General features: G+C 43.2%; 1 protein-coding gene across 1 annotated transcript in view; it reads right to left on the bottom strand.

Moving 5' to 3' along the window:
- Window positions 1–335: 335 nt before the first annotated feature.
- The window catches only part of RETREG1 (reticulophagy regulator 1), a 920,991-nt gene continuing 901,081 nt past the window's right edge, over window positions 336–20,245 (bottom strand). Inside the window, exon 9 of the mRNA XM_069620500.1 lies at window positions 336–9,563. Within this exon, the coding sequence (XP_069476601.1) occupies window positions 9,073–9,563 (491 nt within the window). The 3' untranslated portion in view covers window positions 336–9,072. The remainder of the gene's footprint in view (window positions 9,564–20,245) is intronic.

Below are 20,245 nucleotides of genomic sequence, written 5' to 3'. Positions count from 1 at the left end.
ATTCATAATAATGTGCTTCACTGACCCCAAACATCCGTACTTTAACATGTAGTAAATCAGTAACAATCTTTAATTAGCTCGGATATATCGAGGTTATGCTCTCTACTCACCATATCAACACAATTCTGACCTTGTCCACCAGTAGCGCATGCACACGCACGCAACCACGCACGCAACCACGCATACAACCACACACACACACACACACATGCATGCACACACACACATGCATGAGCCCCCACACACATATCCCGTTGTGCATACACTCTGTTTAAAACAGTTAAGGCAATCTTGACATCAATGATAACTTTATAAGAAAACAAAGGAATGTAAGATGGCGTTGATACTTCCATTTTATTTTTGAAACTGAGCCCAGCCTTCGTTGCATGAACGTACCAGCAAAATGTGATCAGAACACAGAAAAATCAGTAAAATATCAAAGTGCTTAATTTATTTTTTTAGTTAAATAGTACATCCTTCGGAATTATTAATGAAAATAATTGTTGGTTAAAGAAATCAATAAAAAGTACATCTCTATATAAACCCTGGTTATATTTGTAATGCAAAAACAGAAATACATTTATTTACAAGCCGCCTACACAGCAGATTATGATAAGTCGTCTTCGATTCCTACATACTTTACTCTTGCCAGCAGTACACATAAAACAACACATTTTTGTTTCTATTTAGATTCCGTTGATCTTGGGACACAACATTAAAGTGCATAAGCCTATTTTTTTTGTTTTTTGTTTTTTTGCCATTTTGTGTTTAACAATGCCAGATGTTCGCAAGGACACGGTACACTTCAGCAACCCAGTTTTTCATTCGACATTGCAACACTGGTTTTCCGGTTGTGAACATGAAGCCACTCTTTCTAGCCCTATGTTTTCAGTTAACTTGGCAAATTAGGTTTTTCCCACACGAGAGTCATACTCATCGACCCAACCTGTGAGCGGAACACAAACAATAAAGCATTTCAACGATTATGGCTAACAAACAGTACACAATAAATGGCGGCCCTGTTTAGCAAATGTCCATGTACATTTTGTACATCACCTTGCCTACGGAATGGGGCCCAGCGCGCAAAACACTCAACGTGAGCAGTAACAAAACCAACTAAACCAACATTTCCCAGAAAGCACTGTTACAGGTGTTTCCCCCTCCATGATATTTGAAAGTTCCCGGAATTGGCAAAATATGCGGAAATGGTACATTTCAAAAAGCTGTTCTAACTCTGCGACCCGGATGTGCTTGGACTGGGATTTGGTTGAAAGCAAAAAGCACTAAACTAATAGAAGGCAGCGCATTCGGTCATTTACATTTCTGTCCAAGGGGCACGCCTTAGATCCAACGGGCCTTTCTCAATTGTCACGCACAAAAGAAGGGAAAGAATCGTTTAGCATCACAACCTTGACTTGTGTATTGTGAAGTGATATCTGTGTGGTGGCGATAATGCAGAGCCGAAACTCACTAACTGGCTTTAACAAACTAAAGGGTTATAGGCCACCACGCTACTGGTTGGCCAGTCAATTGCGATGCTCCCAGGCAATGAACAAACTTCTTGGCAGGCCCCATGACTCCTGCTGAACACACTTATCAGAAGTCGTATAGCGAGGACCAGAATGTGTAAACTGATGTATGATACAAACAGGGTTTATTGCCGAGCCATAGGTCAACATAATTATCCTCCCCATCAATGGTGTTAGTGGGCTCTGGAAGCCAGAATCTGATGCCAAGAACCCCTTTGAGGGCTTGCACCCAGAACTCGGGAAAGGTTACCTTCACTGATCCCCCAAACACATGCAGCAAGCCAAAAAATACCGGGGCAGGGTAATGTTTCTTATGAGCCTACTTAGTGGCTGTCGTATGCTGGGCTGTCTTGCTTAGCCCACAACGCAACATACCCTGGTAGAAAAAGTGTTGAAGATTGTGTGAATTCAGGAAAACACACTTTTGACAGGTTCACTAAAGATTGTTTGTTTTCTGGGTCCGTGTAAAATAATTGTCTTCCCCATTGACCTTGTGTGAAGCCAGCAGGTAACAATGTACAGAATCGTTCACAACCCAAGAGGCATTGGTGAAGTGGTAAACTGAAGGACAGCTCACCAATCCCAAACAGGAACATGTACAGGTCAAGTAGAAGAGATTTGTCTCTTTTACACTGGCCTCTTGAATCAATATAACATTAGTGTTCAATCTGTACTAAAAGTCATTTTTTAGAAGGAGGATTTTGGTTTTAGATATTGTAAAGGCCAATATCCAATGAGTGAATTATTGGAAGCTAGGAACCAGACAAAAGCAGCTAAGATGTAAGTGGGTCAATTTACTTTCTATCTAGCGGAGAAGTACTAGTAGCAGCAGGGAAGAAGGTGACAAGGACCGCAACAAAAAGACAATTAAGGGCATATTGGAGAAAAAAAAGGGAGTTAGAGACGTGTACCTAATGGGGGAAAAAAAGTTATAAAACGCTGTTCCCCAGCACAATATATCCCCTGGCAAAGCGCAAGCCAAGGAAAGCTCGAAGCGGGCCATCACATGTCATAGTGCGTATGTCTTGGAAAGGGCTCTGTGCCTTGGAAGAGCAGAGCAGCAAGGAAATGACAACAGAACCAAACTATGAAAAAGGAAAAAAGGGGCACGGAGAGCAGGGATTGGATAGTGAGGACAGGAAGGAGTGAGGGCCAGAGTAACCCTCCCAACACTTTCAGGAGCAGCAGAATGTCTGTGTTATGAAGATGGGGACTGGGAGAGAAAAGGCAGCAGGGAGAACACCTATGGTACTTTGACCCCGAACTGCTAAAATCACTTAAACAATTGATCTCTCATCTATTATCCATTTTAAGATCGAGTCCGGCCTCTGACCAATGGAAAGGGTATTCCTCAGAGGATTGGTCTGAGCAGGGGGGAATACTTCTGACATTGCCTGGTTACAGGGTGCAAGTCATACAGGTGCAGTCAAGCCTTATGGAGATGATAAACACCTTTTGTAGGAAATGATACGAGAAGAGTGGATGATATTCAGTGCGCCAACATTCAGTGTTTATTTCTTTCGAGTTACTTTCTGTTTTTATTATTTATTTTTTCTGGAGATTCTATCAAATAGTGTGGCTTAGCATCAGAACCCAGCATTGATTGGTATCCACTAGGGTAGCTGGTCAATTCATCGAATACCAAACCATCTAACACCAATCCATCGAATTATATCCAACGAAATACCATTACATCGAATGGCCATTTCGATGTATATAATTCGATGGAACCATCGAAATGTAATTAATGAACTGAGGCTGTTAGTGTTTTTTCACTGTAACTTTTATTAATGTTTAGACTTTATTGTGTTTTCACTGTAATTTTTGTAAATGTTCTAACTTTAACTTAATATAAATATAGTCCTAAAATAATAAAACTTTTTTGACATTTTTATGTTATATTTTTTAACCACTTTATGGTGTTCTTGGATTAAAGATTTCTTTATTTTTCTAAAGTTTTGGCATTCAAATTGACCGTTATGTCATACGTACAACGTGTACATAATACGTACGTGGACTCCATTATTAAAGTCCTGCTGGATACAGCGGTCAGTTCGTAGGGCTGTTCGTATTTTTCCTGGAAATTATACAAAATTGTAATTTTTTTTTTCCTTTGGATTCTTCCTTTTTCGTTGATTGGATTACAGTTTTACAGATTGGAACTTTTTTGGGATTGGTTTTTTAATCTTTTTTTCGGGTCTCTTTTTTTCCTTGGAATGTTTTTTTGCATTGGATTGTTTAATTTTAATGGATTTTGTTTTAGGATTTGTTGTATGTCGTTATTGGATTAATTGGATGGTTCTGCATCGTAGTTCGTAGAATCCATTGGAGAATCGGTGAGTATATTTTTAATATTTAACACTTGAAGTTGTATGTTATACTTCGAAGGTAGCTTAATGCAGCCATGGTTTTGTATTGATGTACACATGTTTGTAGTCGTTCCTCGTACTACCTGTATTTATTTGTGTATGTTCCATGGACAAGGTTTGTGCAGGTTTCACCTCTTGGGTTGACTGTTCGATTTTTAATTGTTTTAAGAAGTGCCACAGGATTTGAGGTGTTAAAGCTTTTGTTGATTTTGTTGTGCCAACCTTCCATCAAATTGTTAGTGCGTACACGTTGTTCTTTTACTGCTTGGTAACAGTTCCACATATTTATGGTGTACCTGGGACGTCTTTGTGTCCCACTTCTTGTGAGTTGACCCATCCAATTACTTTCTATGTAATCCAGCAATTCTGTAAAACACTGTTAGTTTGTTTTATAATAATCTGTATCGATTAACTTTTCATAATACTGCTCTACACTTTCCGGTTTGACTAGGGCCAGTGCAAAAAGTTGTTCAACATTGTGTTGATAATCTGTGTCTTCAATGTACTTTGTATGCCAAGTTTATGGATTTTCCTCCATATTGCCTGACAAAAATATGGAAAAAACATCCTTCCAGTATGGTGGTTGGGTACATTTCGGTGAATGCCTTTATTTGAGACATTTCATAGTCCATCACCATAGGTTTTTTGGCTGAATGGCTTCTTTCACTGTTTGAAATACCGTTTTGTAAATGTCCTCTATCTTACCAGGCATCAAAATGTATGCTAGCGGTATTAGCGTCTGATGTACCATACAATGTATACTGTAAAACTGTGCGAATGGTCGTGGACATACTTTGAAAGTGGCGTCTCCATGCCACATTGCTGAATTTCTTAGATGCGTAATGTTTTCATTTGTAGCATACATTACTATTTTTTTCTTTTTTTACATTCAGTGTCTTCCAATTAAATTGTTCTCCCTTCTCAGTTTTTTTAAATCCTTCAGGTATCTCTATTTCATCATATGAATTCAGTGCGAGGGGCAGGTTTTCTTTTTTTGTTTCATTCTGTTTAATCTTCTTTGGATAAGTTTAGTTTCTGGCATTTGCGCTGCCACACGTTCTACTAATTACTGAACCACTCGGTTCGGCCGGGTTGTCTTGAGCTCTAGTTCTAATTTCCATTAGAGTTTTCTTAATCATTATGGTAGTACTGTCCGGCATGTGATTATGTTCTCCGTTAGTGACAACATTATCCCCATGTGTTATAGCTCTTCCTACAAATTTATTTACATAATATTTGCTACATTTCCAATATTTTTTGTCTTTTCTTTCCCTTGCTCGGTTGTACGTATATCCTTTGTATACTAATTGTTTTTTTCCCATCTGTGTTGTCACAAATTCTACTTCTTCAGTCATTTTATTTCTGTAATTAGAAATAAAATATTTTAACGCTGTTCTCTTAATCTCTATAGATGTGTTCGTGATACTCCCTCCCTGACACGATTAATGAAGATTACCTTTTTTTTGTTGTTTGTTCTTTTCCTCACAGTTTAGTAATATTTTCGTCGCTCCTATTCACTTTCCGCTCATCTGAAAGACTAACGGTTTGTTTCCAACCATCAGCTGCCTTTGCCCGTAAACCTAAGGTCCTTTACTCCTGTGTTTTTCGTCTAGTGTTAACTCTTTCTGGTGCGGTTGTCATCGTTTAGAGGGTGTTGGGAATGTGAGGTGCTTATGGGTAAGGTGGGGACCCCCCCATAACGTTCAAGTTGCCTACATATTAAATGTTTGTTTTTTTGGTAAATAATGATGTGTTTATTGTCGATGCGTTAGTTTCGACTGAATGGTTGTTTCTTTTTTTCTCTATGGGCTGTCAATGCTTTGGCTTTCGATGCATTGTATTAGATGGTTCGGTTTGTCAATGCTTTTTATTCGATGGAAACACTATAAACCATCCACTAGTCAATCAGTAAGTAATATAAATAAGGTGGGTATGTTAGGTTGCTTGCGCCTAGACTTTCCTTTTCAAGTAAAGCAAACATTTTTACAAGAAAGCTTATGAATAAGTGGTTTATTAGTTTTAAACCAAAGTACGTTTTTTTAAACTGGTTAGAAAAAGTGCCAATGTACTCCAGTCGGTTGCACGTGCAATTGTTTCACCCTTGATAATACCTGACGGTGAGCACAGCAGAATTTTCACCCTAATACACTATAAGTATTGGGATCAAGGTCAAATCATCGCTAACCAGCTTCACAAAATTAGGAATACTATAAGATCATGACCACAGAAGGAAGAATAGATTCCGTTCTGATCTCTATCGAGCTATCAAGCACGCTTATATGAATGTTAGTTGCTCTGAATATGATGCACATTTATGTATAAATTATAAATGCTTTACATGATCACTATGAGACAAATGTCCCCTTTACTTGACCTATGCATTGCGATATGATATGGCATTTATAACACGCCTATACACAAGTGTTTCAAGGCGTGACTGTGTGTAGAATATGTGCAGGATTGTACTCATTGATTCACCTACACACCACTGTATCACATTTATAATTGTACCTGTGCCCTGAGAAAGCACGGGAAAGGATGAAACAATGGCACATGCCTCCGACTGGAATATGTTGGCACTTTTTCTCACTGAATAAAAACTTACTTTAGTTTAACACTAATAAACCCCTTATTTATAAACATTCTTGTAAACAATCTTGCTTTACTTAAAAAGCAAAGGCCAGGCGCAAGCAACTTAACATACCCACATTATTTACATTTTGTAGGAAGCCATGGAGCGAAGACACTGATGATATACATAGAAAAGTGACAGACACCCATATCCGAACCACTCCACAGACCGATTTGCAATATAGTGGAAAATGATGCCCGAACTCCAGCCTTCAAATGGTAAAATTGTAGTGGCGTTGAGAATAGCTTACGCACGGTCGTTACAATAAAAGGAAGGCATTTACCTGCTGAGAAGATATTTGATTGTATGGTTTATGTTGAGATTTATGTTGAGATTTGCACCATGTTTATCAGGGCAACAACTGAGCCAATTTTGAAGGACAGTAGAATTCGTATTTTGGTTTATATAGTGCAAACCTGGCTAGCAATCAACAGAGCACTGCAAGTTATTTGGGGTCACAGTTTACAGCAGTTTGGATATCCTATAATATGGGGGTGATACATATATAAGAGTAGCAGGTCCTAAGTGACGCAGAGAAGTACAGATTTAGAATAGCCATAGAAAACGTCTCAAACTGAAGTAAATAATGCTGACTAGTGTAATATTGTTGTCAAAGGAAATATAGCCACCCAAGGCCAATGTCACAATACTAAAGTGCGCGGGTTTGCACCACGCAGCTCTTGGTTCAGTTTTGGTGGCATGAATAAGAAAAATAGTATCAGGTTTTCATATTGCTCCTCATGCAGGATTTCTCCTGCTTCTAAGCGCTGTAACGACAGCTGCTATTACCAAATGCAATGCTTCTCAATTTATCGACTTTGAAAGGATGAAGTGCTGAGTTGGACATAAAAGGGGCAGCCCTCTTGCAGGCTTCAGTTTTTAAACCTGCTCTTGGCTTGAGGGTGCACGGGAAGATGGAATTAAGGCACCTCATTCCGCAGAAGGTTTCTTCACTGCCCGAGCTGAATGTCCTGTGCGTCAGTTTGTCTCAAAGCCACTGCTACTTTTTACTCATCAATGCTTAAAATGGATGCCTGCCAGTGCAGGCACTCAATATCCCAGAGTTGCTGCAGAGAAATGCTGGAGGTCTACCCTCAGTCCTAATAAATGGAGTGCATTGTACGCATTGTCAGTGAAGGAAGAGTGACTCACAAGGAGGACATACATATTGGCCATGGCTGCCCCACTGTAATAGCAGACAAAGACCTTCAACATTGCATTTACCAAAACAACATCTTGCTTCCAAAGGCAATCACGGACACTATATACAAGGGCAATGCGGTCAACACAGCTTAGAAGTTACGGAAGAAATCGCGGTCTCAAAATCTCTATGGGGTGGTGTTGGTCCTGGTGCCTAAGCTCTGTACGGAGTATACAACGTTCACTATCTGTTACAGAAGTGTGCTGCCACGGACAGGTGGTTCCTTATGCACCCCCCATTCTCATGCATAACCACCTACCACCTTTCTGTTTTGGATGGTTGCTCCCCTGCCCTCTACCTGCCCCCCATGACCCCTCCGGAAATAGATGGCACTCCATATCCCCGGTTTTGTAATGAAAGAGTACGAATGTGAACATTTAAGCCCCATCTGCCCAACATTTCAAACACCATGCAACAACAGGCATCCCTCACTATGAGATCGGCGGTAGCCGTGCCGGTATAATTTTTTTTCCAGCGGCCCGGGAATGGTCAATTACCAGGGCATTACGGCCCGCCGGACCCGGTAGTTGCCCATTCCCGGGCGCTGGAAAAAATGACTCTCCATTCCCATTTGAGTCCCATGACATGGTCTGCTCACGGGTGCCGGTCCGTCTGCCAGGTCAGATCTGGCCGGCGTAAAGGCTCCCGCGAGCAGACCTCGTAGTTTGCCGGTACGGTAACAACAGTACCGGCAAGCTTACCGGTGCTATTGTTATTGTACTGGCAAACTTATAATGAGGCTCTCATCCATTGGGAAGAACGTGCCAAACTGGCCTTCCAAGTTAGCAGACTTCAGGTCGCCATGTTTACACCCTAAATACCCTGGCAATGGGTGATCATGACTGACATGTTGCGAAGCAGTTTGCCGAGTTGTTTGGACAGCACCAGATCGTCATCAACATCATGCATTTTCACGTATTGAGTTGTGGCCCAGGACTTGAACTCCCACTTTCTGCTGGCGTGAATGATTATTTTATTTAATATGGCTCTGAACAATGGTACTTTTCAGAATGTTGCATGCTTGGACGCCAAAAGCAATTGGAAACGGTTATTTAGCCGAAGACACCAATCTCACAGTTTGCCAATGTTTTTTTTCGTAAAAAAAAACATCTTCAACACTTACATGTGACAACACAACAGACACAATTAAGTTCTCTGCTACTAAGCCAAGTGAAAAACCACCATAAGACAACAAACCTATCAATACCGACTGATATGTATCCAGATAGTTCACTCTGGGTCAAGGGAACATTTCTGACACATTTTATGTAAAGGTTACAGCTCCTATACATTTTCAAAATTTATACTGCTGCATGATTTTGCTGATTGTTTTTTTCTCGGTTATTGGCCACCCAGCAGGTTTGAGAAGAAGCCCCGCTTTGCCTTTTTTCCCTGCTCTTCTAGTTCTTTCCCCGGCGTGAGTTCCCGCGCCTCCTCAATTTCCTCCAGCTCCGACTGATCTAAGAGTTCAAAATCATCCACCTCCTCTGTGTCCGAGCACTCGCTTGGGCTGGTATTTGGTTGCGCAGTTGCCTGTTGAGCCATCTGAATTTGGCCTGTGATAGCGGCCGACACAGCAGTGGCAATGAAATCTTCAGCAATGCCGCTGATTAGGCCGAACGTTAGATCATTGGTCAGAGGGAGCGAGAGGTCAGTGGGCAAATGCCTCTCTCTGCTTGACCTGACTGGGTGCCGTTCTTTTCTTTTATTTTGCTGGGTTGGAAGGCCAATGCTAGAGTCATCCGTCCCAGAGCCGGTGCCCATTTCCACATTTGGGAATTCAGAAAGATCTTGTATAAAAGCATCCTCCTGATCACTGGTCCGATCAAAATCTGTAATATAGCATAAAACAGCATTTATCAGTAGAGCAAGAAAAACCAAAGTTGATGCAACATTCAAATATTCAAACATATTTTCTGGTGCTCAATGATAAGGTCTCAAAATAATATACATTTAGCTGCAGAACCCTCAGAGTTTCTCTAAGCAGAAAAAATTGTAACTCCTACGGCCCTTCGAGGGATTTGAATAATCAACTGCTTTCAGGGTTCCGACATGCTATGCTACATCAGGCTAGTTGCAGGAATACACTTATTCTTGATTCAGTCGTTGCCTCTAATCTTAGCAACTCACATTTTGTGCTAGGTGTACTTTTACCTATTTGTGGCAGGTGTGCCCTTTTCACTACCAATATATAAGTTATGTTATTGGGTTTTCCACTGTGCACCCATGCCATTTGCAAGGTCTCTTAGTACTATGGTATTTGCAAGAGCCGTAGGTGGGGTTTGGTTCGTAGGGGCGCAGGCGAAACGTGAGATAATGTATCTGTTATGTTGGTGTATGCGGGTAGAAAGACCCTGGGCTCTGTGTGCAGGTGTGTATTTAGGTGATTCACGTCAAGAGCACCTGGGGTATCTCTGGCCAGAAGGGAGCTTCATTTGCCCACAGAGCGAGGATGAGTTGGTTGGGACTGTGCTTTTGAAGTTGGTAGGAGTGATGTAGAGTTATGATGGTTTTAGTGTGTGCTGGGAGTGGGTGTTCAATTGCAGTGTGCGGGCGGCATAGTCGATATGCGTGATATAAGGTGAAAAGGAGAATTTGAGCAGGTTGGTGGAGGGGCGGTTTTTTGATAGCGGACATGTGGGTCTGACAACTGCTATCTTGGGTTACCAAAGTGCAGGCAGGATTCAGATCTAGAACTCAAATGTAGCATCTGTGCACACGGCTAGCCACATTGTGTTCTGTTTATAGGTCATCCTTGATGTTGTTATCATTCTGTCGTCTTGCAGCCCACCACTAAAATATGTGCAGGGAGCAGAGGTGGTTGGTGGTATTCGGTGAAATAAAGGAGCACTAGACAGTCACTACCAGGAAGTGCTTCTTCACATTAAAGCTTCTCTTTCCATAAGGTTCCCTTTTTTTTGGAAAAATATTTGGAATTGAGCAATATTTCCCAGGAAGGGTGGTAATACTGGCCATGAGGTTCCTGGAAAGCCCAAGTTAATGGCCCACAGCAAAGCAAGGGCCGTTAAGAAGAGCTGCGGCTCACCTAATGGATGGTCTACCAGCCCAAAGGGCTGGTAGACCATGAAAGGGACAGGTCGTAACCCTAGATAATCGGGACACATTTGTTTCTCTTGCTTGCAGTCTGCCAGCTGCATCGCAAAGCCATGGGTACTGGGGTGCGAAGTGGGACGCCGAATGCATGGAGGCTGCCAAGAGAAAGTGTGGGGTGCCAGGCAGAGATAATGCACCACAGTGGGACAGCACAGGTAATACTGAGAGCGGGGAGGGCAAATAATTGCCTGGTTCGTCCGGCTGCCTGGATGCACACATTTTGGGCAACTACCACTTAAGATTGCCCAGAATTCATGCAACCTGATTGGCTAGGACGCACTGAGCATTCCAAGAAGGGTGATCAATAATAACAAACATCATTATAATACTATGTTTTATATAGCATGTATTCACACATTCCTTTGTCTTCTAATCACTGAAATAATAGATGATACTATTAAACAATTAAATAGCCCTCAACTTTTTGACCTAAGAGAGATGAAGGGCTGCATCAGCCCTGATGGGATTCAAACCTGAAACGGCAGGTCAGACAAAGATCTCGGAAAGTTTGGAAGACTAGGAAGCAGCCACAAGTAGATAGCTGGATTGATGACCTCCATATATTCTCAGATCATGAGAAAGTTATGTATAGGAGACACGGTGAGGATGATCTATTTCAACACACGTGGACACTGTTTATCAACTTGCGTGGATCGGATAAGACACGTGAAATATTCCTTACAATGTTTGAAGGCCTCCTTGTCTTTCAGACTATTTTAGTGAAAATGCAAAATAGTAAAAGTAATAAGGAAATCTTATCAGAATTGATAAGTAATGTGGATATGCAAGTACAGTTTTTTCTTTAAATGTTGTGCATTAGATAAGTGAGCAAATTTAACTAATGTTGTGATAATACACTATTTGCTATACACTTGGTTATTTTGTAATAGGATTGTTATATTAGTTGTATGCTTTTTGGAACTTTATGATGCACTAAATACATATTGTACTGGGATCAAATAATACTGTACAATATGAGGCTATTACTCTGTACATGGTACTTATCATTTTGAAAATTATAAATAAAATAACATAAACGAGATCTCTGAGGGGGAACCCTTACCTCACTATCTTAACTGATTACCCACAAATTAAATCCTTGCCAATAAAAATCCATTAGGGCATGTGAGCTGAGATGCTTCTACCAAAAAGAGTTATCGGTCTGATTGCATATTTAGTTGCACACATCCTTGAATCTGTTCTTGATGGGGCACGGCGGACCCCTATAGGTGGGGATAATGCCACACCACCACATAGTGGTCCTCAAGCAAGATCAGGACGAAGTTTGTTTGTTGATGAATAAAGCTTCGCCACACAACAAGAAATCCCTCTTAATGATCTGCCCTCTTTTTGCCTTGCTCCTTGTTTCCCTTCAGGCTCCTTCCCTTTACCTACAGTCCCTGCTTCTTTGAACTCACTCTTCATTTTGCTCACAATTCTGTATTTCCTTTCCATTGATTTGGTTGCTTTTAGATGATGTTTGAAAATATATCTTTTTGGTCTGATCTGATGAACTGCATTTTGATCATTATAAATTGCACAACAAAAACTACTTGACGGAAAACAAAAAAATGGCTAAAAATTCTGGCCATAAGCCATGCGTTGATAGCAGGCGAAGAGGATTAGGAGGGTTTTTGGGAGTTTCTGAAATTATACCTCCAAGGATGAAAATAGCAAATTATAAAAGAATGGATGCTGAGTCGAGGTGCGGGTACTACTAAATCCTTTACAAACCACTACTACATTTTTAAAACATGACGTGCTTCCCACTGGCTCTCTATCACAGTGTGGATTGAGTTCAAAACCCTGACTTTTGCTCACCAATGTGTGTACAATGAGGCACCCCAATACCTCAATCCTTGCATCATTACTAAACCCTATGCACGTTCCCTTTGATCCTCATCTAGACTCGCACTGCTCACTCCCATGTAAAAAAGCAAACAAGCAAGTGGAGGAAGCTTCTGTGTCACAGCGACTACCCAATGGAACACACTTCCTCACCCACATCTGTAATAATTCCCCCTATTCAGCCTTCAGGCAATTTGTGAAGACCTGGCTGTTTGACAAATACGACTAACTTAGTCTGTATTCACCAATTACTTTCCTTACACCTACTATTTCCTCATTAACTAATCTATGTACAAATGATGTGATACTCTTGGGTCTGGGTGTTACACAAATGTATACATAAATAAATGACATTTATGTTATTTTATTTTACAATGACGCTGCGTCTATGAATGTCTCATGGTCCGATCACCATCAGACGTCTTTCCAACTTGTACTTCTAAGCCCAGCAAAGCCACTTCACGAAGACAGAGACCTGCAATTCTCTCACAAAGAAACTCTACCCAGTTTATTTTTTCCGAGGTCTTGGCTCCCTTCAACATTTATATACTCTAATTGAAGGCAGAAGGACTCCTGGACAGGCAGCACTTGTCTTTCACTGAAATAATCAGTTGCCTTCCCTCTCCTAAAACACATTCCTAGAACAAGTGGCTCTTAAACGATCTCTTCTGTATCATAAGTGAATGTCAGCAAGCAATTTACAGAGAAAACAAGACCATATTCTATCATACTGTCTACAATGTGGACAACAACATAGCTACTCCCTTGGAGATCCATACAAATCTCCAACTCACTGTTTAACTTACCCCCCTTGCTGGACTAATATAGTCAAGTACAGGATTCTTCACCTCAAAGATCCAACTCCTTACATTTTAAATATCTATTTCTCTTCTTCAATTTCTTTCCTTTGCCGACAGAAGATATGCCGCACAACAGCAAGTCACTCTCGACACCCTTCATGCCCTTGCCCTTCCTCCATTGCCATACTACTCACCAAACCTTTAACATAAAGTTTGGCAGTCACTCCCTAAGAGTCCTTGCATAGTGACTCCGGTCCTCAAGAAGCCATCTCTCGAGTTTATGCTACTTTCTAACTACTGCCTCATCTGAAATCTCCAACATATTGACACATTCTTGAAGACATAAGCTATTAAGCAACTCCAAAACTGCTTTGAGAGCGGTAACCTCCTCAACATTTCCCGATTTGGGTTTAAGTCCTCAACTAGAATCAGGCCAGTCCACAGCTGGACACCAGTCAACGTCTACTTGAGCAATTGGGCACTGGTCAATCTGATCCTTCTGGATCTGTTGGCAGCTTTTGACACTGTTGAGTACACATCCTCCTCAATTGTTTCCAAGAATGGTTCGCCATCGTAGGCTCGGTTCTGGCTTTAATGGAATCCTTCCTCATCAGAAGATCCCAACAGGTGACACTTGCCCCTTCCCTGGCACCTAGAGGTCACCTAGGCTGCAAGGTACCACAAGGATCATCGTTCTGACCCATTCTTTACAATGTTGACATGGCGCCTCTAGTGCAGATCATCAGTGTCTTGCATCAGGTATTAAAAATGTAGTTTGATTTATAAACATGCACTTTGATTGCACTAAGCTTGTAGTGAGAGCCAGGTAAAGTGCCAACAAACATGCAATGATCACTGTTCATTTCCTTCCCCAGGTGTGTCAAGGCTATAGAAGGATGGATGAACTTTAGTAAACTCACTCTCAACCAGGCAAAATCCGAAATCCTTGAGCCCATACCACCACATGCCTCTTCTCTCCCCCTCTTTAATCTGTCTGGAATTGGCCCTTTTCCCTCTTCTTCCAAATGACTGTAATTTAGGTTTCCTCTTTGGTGATCAACTCACTTTATAGAACCAGATAAATCATCTGGACAAATCCTGCAATCTCCAGTTGAAATTGGCTCATTACATCATGCTACATGTATCAACTGCACACATGGCCTATCTCCTCAGGGCCAATATCCCATAATGGATTGACAATGCCCATTCCTTCTACCTGCCTTCATTTCAAAATGTCAAACTATCCAAACTAAAGCTGCGAGGCTACTCTACAACCAAAAACTGCACAACCACACTTCACCAAGATTCAACCAACTTCATTGTTTCTTCAAGAATCCAGCCTAGGGGAATCCCTGACATTTCCTATCCCACATGAAGCAAACTATGACGTCTCGCGAGGAGCCCTCAAGATTCATCTGTTCTCTCTTCTACTACTTAAAGTTTTGTTGCCCTTGCTAATTCTACTGTAACTCCACCCATCCCATCCATATCCTTTGCGACTCAGTTCAATCACTTTTCCAGCTCTGAAGCAATCACCAGATTGCATCAATTCATTAAAAAAAAATACATTACAATTTAGTATTTTGTACTTTTTTTAATGTTAATTATTTGGTTTGTACTGTTTAAATAAAGTACAATGTGAAATTAGTTGTTTTGACATTTTCGGCATTAGTTTGGTTAATTTACCAATGGGTTATTACATACGAGTGAATAAAGCTGGCATTTTAATGTTACATTTTAGATTCTTTTTGCATTTGGAATATTTGGCCTTCATTAAGAGTTTGCTTGTAACAGTAAAAAGAAATACCACCTTTTCAAACTATCGGTTATGTTATTTATTTTTTACTTTATGGAGTATTCCAAACTAATAACCCATGCCGTAAACTCTGCCAGACTATGAGGTGAAATGCCTCATGTGTTAACCCAAAGCAAACCTCCAACCAAGAGGTGGAGGTAAAACATCTAAAGAATCCCCAGAAGCTATTTTCCCATGAAGGGAAACGAAAGTTCTTCCCTACAATGCAGGAAGAACATTTTCTGGATGGGGACAACCAGGGTGGGCGGGAATGCAGGAAACTCTGATGCCCACCATCTCAAACCCCTTTCCAATGTAATGATATGATATGGCATTTGTAACGCGCCTATACACAAGTGTTTCAAGGCGCGACGAGGCGGGGGGGAAACAAGGGGAGACAGACAACAATCCTACTAGGGCAGGTGTCATTCAGATCGCGCAAGTGCAAGGGTAGAGGGGAAAGGGAGAAGTGCAAAGGGAAGGAAAAGGGGAAATACAGTACAGGGTTAATAGCATACAGGAAAATAACAAGGGCCAGCTCGTGGCAAGTGCGAGTAAGTGCAGACAAGTGCTGGGAAGGGGGGCTGTAGGAATACAGACACAGTCCCGTAGTGCAGGGGGTGCCAGGGAGGCAGTGCAGGGGAGAGTGGCTGGGCCAAGGACCGAGAACGGTGAGTGGCCCAGTTGCAGATTCAATACAGTTTCAGTAACTTTAGCAGGGGAGAGGGGGAGAGAAAGCGAAGGCGAAGAGGAAGGTTTTGAGGTGCTTCCGGAACCGGAGATGGTTCTCCTCAAGTTTCAGAGAGGCAGGAAGGCTATTCCAGAGGGAGGCTCCTGCAGCGCAGAGAGATCTCCCACCAACTTGTTGCTTGGAGAAACGGCTGACCCTGAGGGTGTTGGAGGCGGATGAGTGAAGAGCTCGAGAAGGAAGATATTTAGGAAGAGAGAGTTGAAGGTATTTTGGCCTAAGGCCACAGAAGGCCTTGTGGACAATGCAGAGGGTTTTGAACTTGATCCTCGCAATCACTGGGAGCCAGTGTAGTGATTTCAGTCCTGGAGAGATACGGTCCCTGGGCTTGAGGCCAAGGACAAGTCTCGCAGTCCTGTTCTGGATGAGTTGCAAAGGGCGGAGAGTAGAGGCAGGCAGATTTATATAGAGGCTGTTACAGTAGTCCAGCTTCGAGAGAACCAGGGCTCTAGAGACAGTGAGCTTCTGGGGGAAGGAGAGGAAAGGAAGGATACCTCTGAGGAGGTGTAGCTGGTAGTGTGACTTCTTAGAGATGTCGGATATGTGAGAAGAGAAGGAGAGTGTGGAGTCAAAGATGACCCCGAGGTTTTTTGCCGTGTAGGTAGGAACAGGAAGAGGGCCAAGGGAGGCCGGCCAGAGAGCTGCAGGGAAGGAGGGAGTGGGTGTGCCAATGAGTAGAATCTCAGTCTTACTGGCATTAAGGCAGAGGTCATTGGCGGCACACCAGTCCTGGATAGCAGAAAGACAGTCAGAGATGAAGGAAGGAGAAGAGGAGGCCGAGGGTAGCCTGAAAATGAGCTGGGTATCATCCGCATAACACTGAAAGTTGGGGCAGAGAGCGGCGATGCGGTGGGCGAGAAGTGCCAGATACTGGTTGAATAGCCAGGGGGAGAGGTTAGATCCGTGGGGGACACTACAGGTAGAGAAAAAGATGTCAGAGAGGAAAGACCCAGTTGGACCTGGGAGGGTCGATTGTAGAGGAAAGAGGTCAGCCACGCCAGAGCCAGACCATTGATACCCAGGTTATCACGGAGACGGTTGAGCAGGATGGTATGGTTGACAGTATCAAAGGCAGAAGAGAGATCAAGCAGAATGTGAACACATGGAATTTTAGAATCAAGATTCGAGAGCAAGTCCTCGCGGATGTTCAGGAGAGCAGTTTCCGTGCTTCTGGCAGCTCTGAAGCCAGACTGATGGTCATGAAGACTGCCAACAGATTCAGCATGGAGATTTAGCTGGGAGATGGCCAGTTTCTCCAGTAGCTTGCCCAGGAAGGGAGTGATAGAGATTGGGCGATAGTAAGCTGGGCAGGAGGGGTCGGAAGAGGGTTTCTTAAGAAGGGGGTGCACAAGGGAGTGCTTGAGAGGGGATGGGAAGACTCCAGAGGCGAAAGAGTGATTGCAGAAGTCAGCAAGGGCAGGGGCCAATGCGTCAATGTGGTCCTTGATAGTTTTGGAGGAACAGGGGTGGACCTGTTTTGACGAGACTTTCATAGATCGGACTTGTCTCGAAACCTCGTCAGCAGAAAAAAGGGGAAAGGCAGAGAAGGGGAGAGAAGGGGTGGCTGCAGAAGGGCCAGAGGGAGAGCAGGGAATAGAGGGGGGAGGTGAGAGGAGGAGAGTGAGGACAGGACATCCTGAGTTTTTGAAATGAAGTGAGAGGCCAGTGCTGTGCAGATGGTCTGGGAGGGGACAGGAGAGGTAGAGACTGCTTGGCCAGCTCCTTGCAGATTTTAAAGAGTTCGGCCGAATTGTTAGATGCCACAGAGATGCGAGCTTGGCCAAAAGGATTCTAAAGAATGCTATTTTATGGTACATTAGCAATATGAACCTCCACTGCACCCAATCATTTTCCATTTCCAAAATTATGGCGCAAAGGGACAGGGACACACAATGCTTTGTATCTGAAATAGCACAAGAAGGCAAGGACGGGATTCACTAGTACAGATGAAGGGATCTTCAGCAGGGGGTCAACTGTGGATCCACCAACAAATGATTCAAGATTCCGACCCCCTTTCACACCATAACCTGTTTACCCTGCCTGTAAACCTGTGTAGTGTTACAAGTCGAGCAAACTCAACATAAGGCAAACACAGACGGGTTCAAGATTTGTATGGTTTAGTATGGGTAATTACAGAGGTGGTCACAATAAATGCCTTGTAACCACTTCCCAGATTCCTGGTGAAATTCCCTTAAGTAACTAACAATGGCAATCAAAACGGTGCCCTCTCTGGGGGGGAGGTGGGGGGAACCTCAACAACAAAAATCAGGATGCCTTCTCAGTGGGGTTAAAACAGCGAAGTCTCTGCATCTTATAGTCCTCAGTAAGGGGAGGGGCCTTCCCCAGACATGCTATGACTTCTCAGTCACTAACAGTGTTGTGGATTTACATATCTGCATACTTCTTTCCTGTTTCTTTGTGCTGTGGGACCTGGACAGTGGCAGACGTTAGGGCTGGGTTATAGCGGGATAAGCCCCACAGCTTCCACCAAGAGGCTGGCCACCTAAGTATCTATACAGGGTGGGTTAGGGGGCCTTCTCCACCTCCATGGCTCTAGCACCCGGAAACCCTGTCCTCACCTACAGCCTTGAAAAGCCACCATTGTCGTGTGTCAAAGGGGTCCTTTTCTGCACTCCCTGCCATCTCCCTATCCCACTTCTGCCTCCTCGAGGTTCACCACATCCTTCTATCTCCACATCTCCTCTACTCACATCCCTCAGTGTCTATTCTCTCTCATTTCCCTATGTTCCTCTCCTCCACTATGATAGTTCCCTCCTCCACCTCTCCTTCTCTTCCATCTACCCCCTTAGGCCTCTGCTCCAACTCTCCGCTGAAGCCGTCACCAATCTTTTCTATGATATTGCTCTACTCCACTCTTTCCCCAACCTTCTCCTTTACACACTCAACTTCTTCTGTTGTCGCCTCTGACTTCATCTTGCACAAACTCCTCTACGTTTCCCTTGAAGTGTCCTTAAACCTTCTCCTGAAAACACTAATCTCGCTTGACGTCACATCCAACCATGCTCCTGAAAACACACCTCCTCCTACTTGATGTCACCTCCAACCTCCTCCTGAAACCACTCCTCCTCCTACTTGATGTCACCTCCAACCTCCTCCTGAAACCACTCCTCCTCCTATGTTAGTGTCACCTCGTACCTCTTTCAGAATACAATCCTTCTCTCCTCCCTGGATGCCACCTCCAACCTCCTCTATATTTCATTCTCCTTCCTCAACTCTTCCTCTGGCTACCTCCCTCCTTCTGATGTCCTTCTTCACCACCTTCTCGCTGTTCTCCTCATCTCTCCCATGCTGACCACCTATCTTCAGTGTCCTTCCTACAGTTCCACCTTAATAGCATTGTGCCTTCGCCTCCAACTCTCCCCAAGGCTCTTACTCCACTGTCAATTCTCACACTATTGTCAAGAAGTCAGTGGCTTATATAGTGGACTCGACCCTCCCCCGCGATCACCCTTGCTTAATAACACTCAGGTGTTTGTCTTGGTAATGCTTGAAATCAGATTGGTTCAGATTTGTAAAGCGTGTGGCTTCCCTGCCGCTTCCGTTGCTCCACCCCCTCTGTGTGGGGACGTGGGGTGAGTTTTGGCTGAGTCTGGCTGCCATCTTGAAGTTAAACTTTATTAACACTGGGAGCAGGGCTGCTGCTGCCAAGCTCCACGACCCGTATTCACACAGGGTATTGCTGAGTCACATATGTAAGTCAGTCAAATAAAGATTTCCTGTCGTGCGTTTGCCCCCATACGTTTTTTGAATCCAGGGAGCAGTATTCTTTGAGAGCCTTGTGTGTTTTCCATGTTGTAGCACTTATGATATAGTTTTCTCTTTGCTGCAAGACTTTGTAAACCTTCCTCCCCCAAAACCATCTCATGGTTTATGAACGCCATGCAAACGCTCTTGACTACTGTACGTGACAACGTTTGAGAATTGTTATGCCACGAGTGTGCTTATGGTTTAGATGGATTAACCATGCTTGGAGTTTCTCTTAAAAAGGACAGGGGTTTGAATGTGATGAGCCACTGCCAAAAGACTGGGGCATGGTGGAATAGACTGGGGATCATCCCCGCTGAGCCTCCGGCCAGTGGGTGGCAGCATCTGGTCTATGTGGCCACCCCACTCTCTATCCCAAGGGCTAGGCAGGGAAATCGTCACAGAAGTCCCTCTCTTCATGCCCTTCCTAGTATACTGGTGAGG

This window comes from Ambystoma mexicanum, chromosome 5q (assembly GCF_040938575.1).
Source record: "Ambystoma mexicanum isolate Mex_15411 chromosome 5q, UKY_AmexF1_1, whole genome shotgun sequence".
NCBI classification, from domain to species: Eukaryota; Metazoa; Chordata; class Amphibia; order Caudata; family Ambystomatidae; genus Ambystoma; species Ambystoma mexicanum.
Note: the sequence above shows the minus strand (reverse complement) of the source record. Positions and strands in the feature narration are given on the sequence as shown.